At 38.7% G+C, this 14006-nt stretch overlaps 1 protein-coding gene across 1 annotated transcript; it reads right to left on the bottom strand.

Annotated features, from left to right (window-relative positions):
• Nucleotides 1–781: 781 nt before the first annotated feature.
• Nucleotides 782–8342, bottom strand: LOC123974774 (serine/threonine-protein phosphatase 2B catalytic subunit alpha isoform). Its single transcript, XM_046055668.1, has 7 exons — nt 8333–8342; nt 7867–7991; nt 7177–7288; nt 6576–6721; nt 5636–5775; nt 1909–1986; nt 782–926 (listed from the first exon to the last, which is right to left on the bottom strand). Exons 1-7 carry the CDS (start codon nt 8340–8342, stop codon nt 782–784), a joined length of 756 nt encoding a protein of 251 aa, XP_045911624.1.
• Nucleotides 8343–14006: the final 5664 nt, after the last annotated feature.

Raw genomic sequence — 14006 nt, 5'->3', positions numbered from 1 at the left:
TGTTCTCCAGGGGAAATTGCTGACTCACAGCACAAAGGCAAGCCTATCTTGCTGCGTGGGCACCGTAGCACTGCATAGGGCGCCGCCAGATGCCAAGAGGAACGGCACCAGGCCATTTCACTTCACACCAGCTTTGTCCCTGAATTGACCTGACCAAAATCAGTGTCAGGGAGATTTTTGTAACTGAACAAGTACAATACTCAACCAAAATGTTGTGGATTATTTATAAGAGGTAGAATGGTTCTCTAACTGCTGCATAAACGGTATAAGTGAAATATAAGATTCCTGAGACCTTTTCAATACAATATCACTTTAAAAATAAACTATCCTCAAAGTGGAAATATCTAGCATTATTATTATCATTAACTGTTTTTACAGAATAACAACACATTTATTTTTAAAGGGACAATGTACATTGTGTCAGCCAAAAGGCAAATTTTCAACTCTTGTCCCATGGCATGGTGTTTTAGCTCAATGCTAGTGTGTCCTGTGTATCCTTCCAGTGAAGACAAGACAAGATGTTAAGGGCCTTTTAAAGCTTCATTAAGCTAAATGTTTTATAATGACACTATAACAAATGCCTCCTGTAATGTAAACAGGTTGTTAGTACAACCAATCCCACTGAGAATCAACACATACAGACGAGCTTCAAAATGATCTGAAAAAAGCATTTTGGAAGGTCCCAATGCTGCCATTAAGTCTTGCACAAATCTGAGAGCAATAGAAAATCTCCAACCTGTAACAACCTGAGATGTTGCCCTGGGGTGACATACTGTGGTATTCATGTTATACGGCACAGAAGATTGATAATGATGTATTTCTTCTCCGTACCTTTGTTGTTGTAGACATCTAGGTAGTTGGGTGCTGAGAAGATGGTGATAAGGGATGGGAAGCCAGTGGTCTGACTCTTTCTGTACATGCGATATCTGGTAAAACGTTCAAAGGAGATGCAAGGATTAGTAAACATGTCATTCATGGATTAATCATTGGTGTTCAGCCCTTGTGATATGATTAGCGGTGATAGTTTTTATGGCCTCTTGTTTTCACTATGGCTGTGTGTTTGTCTTGTAAGCTGATGCATTAGCAAGGGGGGCAACTCGGCATAGCCTCAGGAGAGTAACTCCCTGTGTTACAGGTCAAACATGCCCTTAAGAAGTCATCACATGGAACAAACTCAACCTTCAAACCCAATTACTGGGATCTCTCAGCAAACGTCTATGCTGTGTTTGATTGTTTGCACCACACCTTGCAGCAACTATTTTCAATGATTTTAAAAAATGGTCTCAATTACAAAGAAAACATAGATGAAACTCATTAACATTATTACATGTGCGGTGTAAGGTGGCTTGGGGCAGCTGTCTCCTCTGAGATATGGCTAGGTGTCCCATGTGACCACGCTGTGGGAATGCAGTGGTAAACAACTGTGCGCTATGCATCCCACCGCCTTAACCTCGCTTAGAGGAAGATTGAAGCTTGACACATCCACCCACTTGCCCACAACCAAACTTTTCAAAGAGGCTTTCCAGTGCCGTTGTACAAATCCAGCATGCACTGTTCCTGATACATAATAGATGAGTGGGGTAGTTGTAAAGCATTGTGTGTGTCTGAGTGTGAAGTAAAGAACATATAGTGACAACATTTCACAATCAAACTCAAACTTTTTTAAACCATAGGTCTTAAAGATCTAAACTTGAAAATAACTAACTCCTAACTCCTGGTGCTCGATTCATTTTCATTTCTTTGGTTATCGTGATTTCTCTCAAAGTTCAGACTGCACTGAACCTGCTCTACAGACAAGCTCGGGCAAAGCCCCATAGCACCGGGGAAGCTTTTCATTTAATACCCTGGTCTGAATCACTCTGATGCGTGACAGTGTGATGGGAGAAGACAAAATGCCACAACACTCACCCAGCATCCTGCGCTTCATGGGCCCGGATGATAGATAATAAGTTATTGTGTTGTAGAAAGTCACAGACTGCAGGGTAGCTGTTGAATAAAGAGACAAACATTTGGTTTACTCATGCATCAAGAAAAACCCCAGTAAGGTCAAGAAGAACGATCAATAGAAATAACTAAATAAGTCATGGACATTATTGACTGTGCTCAGAGAAACCGTAAATATATGGATAACACTGAGTAAGTTTGTTCTCAAACCATCTGTGGCTCAGAAAGAGGTATATTGCGTTGAAAGGTTGGCTGTAAATGAAGGCTTTCAAATCAATTTTAACTTGACTGAAATTTAAAACACCCTTTAATGTACTTAAAGAACCCACATTTTTGTGAGCAAAGGTACGATGACTCATAATCTAAATAATAACCCATAATATGCCTAACTTTTAAACAAGCTTTCATACTGTACGAGGAGTAGGTGTGATCCTCCTCAAATGGTGGATTTTATTCTAGAATGAAACTCAAAAAATGTCAAGTATGACACATGATTCATAGCAGACTGCTTCAAGAAAAAAAAAAGGCGATCGCTAGGGAGTGTTAAAGCATGTTTTATGCTCATGCTGATCTATTCAGTCTTTGAGCCGAGAGACCAAAGACCTTTTCTGCCAGCTATCAAACTACAGTATGGTTTCAGAGCTTTCCATGCTACAACCTTTTAATTCCTCAGAGGCAGCTTCCACTGGAAATTTCCTTTGCTCACAATGAGAACGGCAGAAGAAAAGTTAAACAGCATTTCTTTAGTGAAAATCTTGATTTCAAAACAAGTTGTTACGAAAACAGAATTACCACAATACATGTTTCTAACAAAAAATTATTAAACCCCCCCGTGGACGTCTGGATTTGTGAATCGTGGGATGTGACAGCTCACAGTGAATGAGTGACACCTTTGCATTACATCTAAAGCACTTAGTGAATGTGGGAGGATTTTTTTTCAACAATAATAGGGGCTAAATTCACATTTATTTTTTGTGATTTCGTCTCTAGAATCTTAGGCTGATTAACATAAAAGTCACTTTACAGCTTTTCCGGCAATAGGGATAAAATTGTGGGCTTGGTAATTGATAGATCAAATCAGGACATCTCCATTACAGTGTGTAATGTCAAACTTTTGGCTTTGTGATTATTTCCATCAGTGATCATTTTTTCCTGTTTTTATTGTGCCCAGGGATGTTAAAAAAAAAAAACAACAAACAATTTAAATAGTAAAGTCAGAGTCTATAAACAATCCCAAAATACCAACACCTTTGTGGTTCAGTGAAGAAATATATTGTGCTTGTTCAAAATACAGGTTATGATTTTAAGTTCTGTAATCTAGCTCAACGCCCCTGCAAAATCAGAGCACAACAATGAACAACACCCAAGTGCAGCAATCAAAACCAAACTATACATTCTGGCTTCCGACCTTTCAGCAAAAGTACCAGGAGATTTTGATTTTTTTTCCTCTTCAGCAAATCGAAACCTGTTTTCTTTTCTCTTTCAAATAGCTATTTAGACAAGATTCTGTCTCTTTAATCAACACAACGCACTGTTGAAGTTTCATGATGACTATGCTTTGCTGTATTGGTCAAGTCTGATACAGATTACACTATTACGGCAGCTTTATTGGATCTCTTAAGGTGAAGCCCTTTGGGGCATGCTTGTAATAATATGTTATATAAGTGAATTAGCTTTAATTTGACTGGCTTGTTTTTTGTCTGCATGCTTATGAGATACAGTGCTTGTTGCAGAGGTAAATTATTTGAAATTGTGTGAAAGCCCGTCATGGGAAACTGAGTGATGAAAGGTTCATTAACAATCTTGGTTCTTGTAGACATGAGAACATATGCATTCCTGACAATCACAACAAACATCTGCTGCGAGGGATGTGAAAAGGAGGGAGCAGTTGCAGAGAGGGAATTACAAATGCAATGACTTGTTTTCTTCTTCTTCACTTGATTTCCAGCAGTGCCATATGGAGCCATTTCGTAGATACATTTTGGCCTAGTTTGTTTTCTGGCAGTTTGCTTTCTGAGTTTAGAGCATCTCCCATCTGTCCAACAACAGGGCACAGATGTTAATGAGCTCCTTGGACCACATGAAGAGTTTTTGCAAGAAATTACTTCATCGTGTGCAATCTAAGTTGCATGTTCACTATGTTAAAACCGAAGCTTTTAAAGCTGGTTGAATATCAAAAGTTTGGATTAACACCAATGAAGATGCCAAGAAAATCACTTTAGGCTGATTCATGCAGATGACTAAAGGGTTAATACGAAAGCAACCATATTCGAAACATGTGCAATTTCATGCCTGAATTCCGTTTGTAAAAGTGTTACGAGGGAGCCTACGGCACTGGGGGAAATTATTGGTTGCTGCAAGACAGAAGCAACAAAGAAGCTGCTGGTTTTGGGGGAGGGCTGTTGAGGAATGGCTCTCCCTCAGTCTGGCTTAAACTGTCTCATAAATCCTGGATGCCAGTGTGATGCCAATTAGCGACCATCCCCTGGGCAGACGAAGTGGAGGACACTGATGAAAACAAGACTCCAGAGGAATTTTGACCAAATGGTAGAAGGTTAATCGGAATGCTGGTTCAACACAAAACATGTGACAGTCAAATAAGTCGTTTGGGGTAAAAAGGCAGACCCAAACATCTGTGGGCAAACATTCTTTTATCACAGGGCGGGTTGAGGATATGCAGTGTAACGTCTCACATAAAAAAAAACAAACGAACAAAAGATGTAAAGACGATGAGCCAAACCATGCCCTCACAAATCCACAACAGCAGCAGTGCTGGGAGTTCATATCTAAGCAAAGACATTAAAATAATATTAAGTCAGTAGTTATGAAACACCTGTTATTGAAAGAAAAAATGCATATCAGGAGCCTCAGGACATTTCCGACTACTTCTGCTGGCCAAGTAAGCGTCGCTTAGGCCATAATGAGCAGAGGGAGCAACGAACGCACTTAGACAGGACTGTGCCTTGTGGTAATGTGCCATTTCATTACATTTTGTGACAGTGTGAGCTGCCTGCTCTGAGTATTTCCTCTGTTTGTTCAGTTACTCAGCTCAATTGAAGGTAATGTGGGTTACATAAATACTGGCAACCGTCTAAGGAGGAGACTTTTGGATTACTCTAATGCACGCCATGTTCTAACAACTGTTGGTCTCCTACTCACAGTTGAGCTATTGCAGAGGTAAGAAAATAAAGAGAGGACAAATGGAAATTTGGCAGCAGGGGTTTTCTTGATTTATCTACTCTTCAACGAGATGATGGTTATTTTGTTTTTCCATTTATGATTACTGAAGTATTTCACTGACTTCCATACCTGTCTTTATGTTCAAATATTCTGTCTTGGAAAATGTTTTGTATTGAAAATCACTTTAGTGAATAAGGTTTCCACAGATAGTACAGCCAAAACTAATCAGTAGATGATTTACTTTTCCTAAAAGTTGTCAAAATACCAAATTAAAATACAAGCTTCTTAAATACAGCTACTCAGATTGTGATTTTAATTTAAATCATAGTGTTGGCTTAACATGAGACTGTCATAAAGACTGAACATTAGAGATGCTACTTGATGCTAGTATAAAAGCCATCATCTTTCTATTACCTGGAATCCTTTATGCATATTTCCAAAGTAATACAAAGAAAAATATCCATTACAAAAGACATCACCTAACTCTTATAGTAAGAGACAAAATCCTCACCTGTAGAAGTAGGAACAGCCTCGCACTGTGTTGTGTGTGAAATGCTCTTGGCTCTTCTCATTCCCAAAGTCCTCCAGGGGGTCAGACCACAGCAGATCGCACATTGGTCCGTATGCTGGAGGCTCTTTGAATCTGTCTAGCTGTGGAAGAAAAAGTAAGACCCTTGTCAGCCTGTTTGACTGGAAAAAAATAAAAATATATATATAAAAATAAAATAAAAAAATCACATGGAGTGCACATACTGCCGCAGAGAAAATATGTTTGCTTCCACTGTGAGAGCCACGTTGGCGGCTTCTGCTGCCATGATCATAATTAAGTCGTGACTCCAACTAACATGTTCGCTGGAGTGATTTTAAACTCTATTCAAGGCAGAAAGGATATATAGTATGGATGACGTGTCAAAGGCTTTTTTTGGAAAGCCACAAAACAACTCAATGGCAGCCATTATTTTGAAGCAATGAACATAAATTACTTTGCTTTCAGCCAAGGATAGCTCTTTCTCGAACAAAAGCTTGCAGATTACTGGATGGGTAGCATGATGGACACTTCAATAGAGCTAATTCTATTATGCATGCCCTCTGATTGCAGCCACAAAATCCATTTGGAACTATTGAATTAGTTTGAAAGCAGGATCCGACTCTAACATTTTTTAATCAGAGTGATGACTGGACCGGGTGCTTACAATCCCTGTGTGTCCAAGTCCTGAGCAGTATGTGAGAGAGAACTAGGAGAATTGTTTCACGCATTGCAACTAAGGTTATTTTTACAGCACATCATTCTAAAGCAAATACAGTTTCTTTCTCACTAGCTTTGACTGAATACAGAAAATACATGAAGCTCCAATTTTCCACAAATTATCTTATATTTTTAAAGCCATTAAGGGGCACCTGCTGTAGCTTCATGAAATTAAAGGGAAAATGGTCTGGAATCAGACACATACTTTCCTGATGTCGTCAAGATTTGTGATTTCTGGAGACAGTCCTCCGTGTACACACAGGAACTGCTGGTTCATAAGTGCAGCCAGGGGAAGGCAGTCGAAGGCGTCCATACATGCGTCATACACCCTCTCTGAATACTTAATTCTACCTGTCATGGGGGGAAACAGGGCAGGGAGAGGAGAGCATGCCAAGTCAAACAACACAGCTCTCAAACATTGGGGCAGTGTGCTAGACTGGGACGGAAAGGCTCTCCGAAGTGCCAAAAAACTTCCCAAACGCATTTTAAAAACAGCACCATTTCACAGAGCTTTTATAAAAAATTTTTTGCTACTCTGTCAGAGTCCAACAGAAATAGTTCTGACATGTGAAAATATCAAGAAGGGCAAAAATCAGACTGATTTCTGTACCAGGCCAGAGAGCACATTCAAGTGGGCGTTTGTGGTTGGTGGCTGACCTGGACGCATAATAAACAGCTTTTTAGAAAGAATAACTCAATTCTCCTTCCTCTTTGTACTGAGAATTACAGACCAAACAGCTTAGACTCAATTTAGATCTAATTAAGAATTTAATGTAAAAAAAAAAATGTGCTAAAGCATTACTTACATTCCTGCTTAAATGTGAAATACTCTGTTAAATGTCTACATTCATGATTCCCACGCAGCAGAAACAGTGTTTTGGGGTAAAGGATCTTTAAGGCCCACAAGTACAGCACACACTGAAACAAAGAAGAACAAAAAGGACACAGTTAGCTTATCATCTTTAAATAACACTGGAAACATAAACCATCAAGTCAGACTTCAGTTCACATAGTGGCATAATGCAAGCAATTTTGCTTTTAATGAAACATTCATGCGGTACATCTCGTGGCACGTTTCAGGGTTGCTGGGATGAAATGTCAGTCCTTCAGAGGAACCATCAAGAGGACAGGCACGGCACATTCCATTAAAAAATGTTTTATTAATAAAAGTATAATGTTTCAGGGGATGAGATGGCAGGAAATAAATATCTAAATAAATTACAACCTGAAGTCCCAGATTAAAAAAACAAGTTTTTTTCTTCATATTAAAAATATCTCTCTACATAACCCTAAGCAACGGCGTGACATTTACTATCCAGGCTACATTTGAAGTTATTACAAAAGCCTATTACTGCTCCACTATCTGCAGCCTGATTTGATCTACGCTCAAAGAAAGCTATTAATAAACACAACTTCAGTTGGGCACATGGTGTGTGTCACACTTGATTAGGCCCTTGTGAGGACAAAAAATAAAAAAAATGAATACACAGACTCACTTCAATACTGAAATACCCTCTGTCAACGTAGTCCCCCAGGAAAAGGTAGCGCGTGGATGCTGGTGATCCTCCTACTTCAAACAGCTTCATCAGGTCAAAGAACTGCCCATGGATGTCTCCACACACTGGAATATGGCAGAAAGAGGAACAAAAACACATCAGCATGACAGCTGTTTTTGTAGCTAAAAGACATCAGATGAAAGCCTCTGTAACTGTTTTCCATCAGATATGAAGAGCTCCGACAATGTATTCAGTATCCAGTAAACCTGGAATATAGGATAAAACAAAAACAATGGCTACTACTACCTCAGAGGCTAATTAAAGAGATTAGATTAATTAAAGAGATATTTTATTTACATTTTTAATTTGTTTATTTTACAAAACAGTGTGTTATTTTTTTATATAAACTGCTCATTTCGTTATAGGCGCACCACTGATCCTTGTCAGCTTTACAGCCCACGCTTACTCCAGGACATTATGCAAAGAACAGAACAGAACATGAAAATAGCGCTAGTTTGAACCAGATAGGACAAATAACAGGCGCATTTCCTAACTCAAAAACCTTTACTAAAATGAGGAGGTTAATCTGAATCCATTCCCTTCAAAGAAAACGGGAACATGATGGCAAATCACAGCCTGTTCCAGGCATTTAGCGCTCAGTATCTATGGCAGGAGATCCACGATGGAATCTAAATTCCCTATGGTTGGGGTAATCACATCCCGAACAAGATATGTCAAACTTGTTAGAGTTGTACTGTCATCTTCCTACAAGCCCAAACTGTTAATACTTCAGTGCACAGTATTTTCTTTATAATAATAGCTGTCCACTATGGAGGAATCACAAGAACTGGCTTCAGTTTTTTTCGCGCCTTGTGTTTCCACCACACCCTCTTTCAGCCTCTTTATAACCTTGAGGTGTTTCAACTGGCTAGTAAGTCTTAATTTGAGCACACCTATCCCTAATACACTTAACGTTGATTGGCTGAAACCTCAGGGTGGCTTTCAGGTGTATCCATTTCTAAACATTTGCTGTTAACTGTGATTAAAAATCTGGCTTGTCATAGCAATAACAAACATAACTGCTACGAACATGTCCATGTCATCCTAGCACTTGTCAGTCTGTTGCTCAACTTCCCAGGAATTACAGGTAGGGCTGCACGATTAATCTAAACTATTTTATATAATTACCTAACTGCAAAAAGTGTGCGATTTAATAAAACAGAAAAAAAGTGTGTGTGGTGCTCTCTTCTCTGTGTCCACTGCACTCTGCTCATTATCTCCGCTAGGGCTGAAGGATTAATTGCATTTGCGATATTATCGCGATGATTTTCTAATCGCAAAGGCTGTGATTTGTTGTTGTACAATGGCCTTAAGCTTGACAGAAGCTGACACTACAGAAACTTTAGTGTCACACAGGGAATAAAAGTGGCACGCGCCACTCGCGGGTAAATTGGTGGTAGGTGGGTGAAATCGTCGGGCAATCTGACAGGAAAAGTGCTCAAGAGAAAGACACGTGTAGTAAGGTAAGCGTATTGTGGCGATCGGTATCGTAAGCCAAAGTACACAGAGCCACCAGTCAGCTCAGGAAATATCTGTGAAACGGCGTTTCAAAACAAACTCACAAGAAAGAGGCCCAGTCTGTCCTGAGTTACTTCCTGGTTACAGCCAGTGCGCTGCTCACCAGGATCGGAGGCTGCGGGGGGACTCCGGTGTTGTTGAAGAATTACTAAGCTTCTCTATTAAACACGTGAGGAGTCACTTGGTTTTATTTTATTATGGCCAACTTTTGAATTGAACCTCAAACTGAGTATTTTTTGTTTGCTTACTGGGATATAAAAAGATGGACTCCTAGGAGATTTGAAATGGCATAAGGACTCATTAATTGGTGGTTGAACTGTGAGTTTTGTATTGAGCTCTTCCTGTAGTTCCTTAGTTTTTCTTGTGGTCTGTAGGTAGGCCGATCTGATATTATATTTTTTAATGCCATGACTTGACTCAAATTATCTTTCTCATATTATTAAAATTTAATATTTCTTCTCCACCATTGCTCATAATAATAATTTGTGCATTACCTAATTTCACCATAACACAGGCCTGACCCACAAGAAAGAACAGTGTATGTTTAATCTATCCAATATTGTGTTGGTAATACTATACACTGATTTACTGCTTGTCTTTTTTGAATACAGAAGGTAAAGAGCTTAAAAATGAATCGCATTTTAAATAGCAATTGCAATATTGGTAAAAAAAAAAAAAAAAAAAAATCGCAATTAGATTTATTTTCCAAAATCGTTCAGCCCTAATCTCTCGCTCTCGCATGTGCCCCTTAAAACAGATAAGCCTACGTGCAATGAGAAATGTTTTATGGACAGTGTGCGTGTAACTTTTAAGACAACAACCTACTGTAACCCCCCTCCCCATCTGACTCGTCACCGGTGCTCCGGTCGCTCTGTGACAGAGAGACATCGTCCGCAGCTGAAGTGGTAAGACAGAAGAAAACTGGGACAAGATAAGGAAGGTTTGGGTTTGGCTAGCTGGTAATTTAACGTTAGCCTTTTGTTGTTCAACATGTTCAACTTTTCAGAGAGCCGAAGTGCTTGTCAGTCACTTTTTGTAAACCGACCAATCACAGCCCGGATGGGGCGGGACATTAAACAAGTTTGACGTGCTACAGCAAATCATTAAATGTTGAACAATATTATACACGAGACAAGTTAGTACTTAGCATTAACAAATTACAGACTGATGTAGAGCCTTTTGTTTTCACAAGGATTTAATGAATAAAAACAACCCACAGAAATAAAACCGCTGTAACTGGTTTTAATACTCAACACTTGGTAAAAAAGTATACTATTATATGAAAGTCTAATGAACGTAGTACTTAATATATTATTGTTATACTAACAGTATACTATTAACTAAACATTATACTCTGTATTTAATACACTCATGTACAGTTCCTCCTCCAGGTTGTGGATAGAGACTCTGCATTAGACATATGTACACTGAGCCGGTGCGCCAATGTTTGCTGCTTCTAGCCGCCTCCTCCATAGAGCAACACGCTCCCCTAGTTCTGTTTTACTAGTTGTTTTAAATATTGTTTAACTTTATTCAAGTTAAGAAATACACATTTCAAAATGTCAGTATTTTGTGCATTATCCTTGATAATTAAGCAGGTAGACTCATAGTACCATTTGATCCATTATAATCGAATCGCAAATCGCAATATTGTCCATAATAATTGCAATATGAGTTTTCCTCCGAATCGTGCAGCCCTAATTTCAGGACATTTAAATCCACCATATCATCTACTTACTTCTATCTACTGTCATTTTAATTCTATATCGCTACTAAGAGCACAGCAGGTAGCTGTTAAGTAGCGTCTTAAGAGTTTCTGTGCCAGAAAGTGCAAATTACTGAATCTGGAGTGGTTTCCCATCACCCTATGTAACCCTATTACTCTAATACAAGAAGAGCGGGCCACAGAGATTTGCTGCTTGGCTGCCATTGAGGTTGTCTGATTTAAAAGCCTTTGGTCAATTTTGTTGATACTCTGAAGGTTGGTTCAAGGGGTCGGTTACGCCTGAACTTAACATTTATTATTCATAAATGTCATCGACAGTTCCCAACTGGTGGGTCCAGTTATGGACCACAGGTCCATTCTGGGATTTCTTGCTATACTGTAAATAAAATGTGATTTTAACCACAGAATATATATATTTTTAAATTATACTATAAAATGATTACCATAATGATGTTTATTAAACTTTTCTAATGTTTTTTCCCCCAGATATTCATTAGATAAGTAATTGCTTTTAAATGTAGATTATCTAAGAGGTAAAAAAAGTACTAGCTGAAAAAATAAATTAAATAAGTGATAGCTCTGAGGACAGTCGCTAGGTTAGAAATGAGAAATGCATTCTGCGCTCTCTGTATGTTTATTACAGACCTATGGCAGTGGTGGAATGTGGAAGAAGCCTGGTGCTCATTCGGTGTCCTGTGTGCTGTGGTAGCCCATATAAAAAACCTGCATTCATTTTCATCAAGGGGCTTTCCCTTATTTTGCATGAGCTTTGTTTGGGAAACACGAGAGATTGTGCCTGAAAGTGAAATGATAGATTCTGAACAATATTAAACCAGATGGCTGGTCTGTAAGCTGCCAGCTGAAACCTGCAAAAAGTACATCCAGTTGTACTACCACAATAATGGCATTTTATGTTTTTGTTTATGAGGTAATTTTGATGAGGTTCAGAGGAGGTATATTTGTTTCACTACATAGTCATCAGTGCACATGCACACACAAACACACACATACTAGAAATCCCAGGTTCCCTCAGGTATTTTTCATGGGAAATGGATGCAGATTTTGGTGCGATATCCGTGGGATCTAAATTCCCAGCATTCAACCCTACTGTTGCGGTCTTTCCCTGAGAAGAAGCAATCTTACACCACAACAGGTGAATACAACTGGCACAACATATATTAACCTTGATTTTACTGACACTTGCTTGAAGACATTTATTCTCTTAATTCATTTTCAGCACTGCAGTGGTTGTATTGCCCTGTTCTTCAAAATAGCAATTACAACTAACAGACTTAACTGAATCAAAGCCTTTTCACCTCAGTATACACGTATGAAAAGTTAACATAGTCACCTGACAGCTGTGACAAACAAACACAAAGTCAACAATCAGTATTATTAAATGTGAACACTATCGCAATGACAGCAACGATAAGCACGGCACCCGCGTCTGTTGTCAAAGTGCCGCAATTAATCTATTCTTCAAGCAATTAACTAATTAAGTAATTAACAACAGGGCTAATAGATTGAAATCTAATTTGAAAAGGACACAGACTTTCTTTTTGTAAAGCTGTTTGACACTTTATGAACTGTATCTAGCAGCGAGAATTACAATAAGAGCCTGTGAAAAAGACTTTCAGTGAGATACCCAATTAGTGGGAGCTGGAGGACAGCGTTGGAGAGCAATTATCTCAAGTTACGAGCCTCGTGAGACAGTTCTGACAATCAGCTCTCCTGGACTGTATCATAAACCTCCGCTTTACCATTTGTCTTTTATTAAACCCACACTGAGTAAATGTTTAAATCCACAGTGGGGACCAACTTCAAAAAGCAGCCTTGTTATTTGTGTCCGATTTCTAAAGATGTCCTTGCTCCCTCTTGCAGTCAAGCAAACACTACTACAAACACGTAGCACTGGTTTATTTTAGATTGGTTGTAAGGTTCCTGGAAAATTGATTTCTTGGACCCAAAAAATGCTGAAGTTAAATTGTAGCTAGTGTTTTATTAATGTTCTTATTTGTTGGCACTGCTATTACTTACTGTATGCACTAGAAAAAGACTGTATACCTTGATGTGTTGGAGGTTTGGTGACCTGCTTACTATTTTACCTTTAATCTCATGTTAAATAAGTCTTTGCAAAACCAATCCCCCAAATTTTTTAATCAACGACAGGTGACAGGGAGCAGCCTGTGTATACAATTCAGCCACGGCCAAGTAAATACCATATTCTTCAATAAAAAACAATTAGCCTTCAGTCTGTTTCCCTTTTTCCCCTCCTCTACTTGACAGACACTTTTCCAGTGATACAAGAAAGAGTTAGGCTTTGTTATAAGTGCCCTAATTGCTTGGACTGAGTTGGACTGAGTGAGAATTTTACATGTCTATAAGACTGAGTTATGACAGGCGGATCAAGATCAACATTTTATTAAATTTATGATTCAAATACTTGGTTCACATGGGAGGTGAAGTGAAAGGAAAAAAAAGCCCATGTAACTGTTTAAATAAAGTTTTAATTGGGATAAACCATGTACAGTGAGGAAAATAAGTATTTGAACACCCTGCTATTTTGCAAGTTCTCCCGCTTAGAAATCATGGAGGGGTCTGAAATTGTCATCGTAGGTGCATGTCCACTGTGAGAGACATAATCTAAAAAACAAAATCCAGAAATCACAATGTATGATTTTTTAACTATTTGTATGATACAGCTGCAAATAAGTATTTGAACACCTGAGAAAATCAATGTTAATATTTGGTACAGTAGCCTTTGTTTGCAATTACAGAGGTCAAACGTTTCCTGTAGTTTTTCACCAGGTTTGCACACACTGCAGGAGGGATTTTG

Source organism: Micropterus dolomieu, linkage group LG08 (genome assembly GCF_021292245.1).
Source record: "Micropterus dolomieu isolate WLL.071019.BEF.003 ecotype Adirondacks linkage group LG08, ASM2129224v1, whole genome shotgun sequence".
NCBI lineage: Eukaryota > Metazoa > Chordata > Actinopteri > Centrarchiformes > Centrarchidae > Micropterus > Micropterus dolomieu.
The sequence above is the reverse complement of the archived record's forward strand: the minus strand, read 5'-3'. Positions and strand labels throughout refer to the sequence as shown.

Bases quoted from the DNA above. Each gene is read 5' to 3' on its own strand.
- LOC123974774 (XM_046055668.1), bottom strand. The intron at 5,776-6,575 runs GTATGTGTCTGA...TTTCTTCCACAG, and splicing joins ATCTTGACGACATCAGGAAA to CTAGACAGATTCAAAGAGCC. The intron at 1,987-5,635 runs GTGAGGATTTTG...TTTATTCAACAG, and splicing joins GGCTGTTCCTACTTCTACAG to CTACCCTGCAGTCTGTGACT.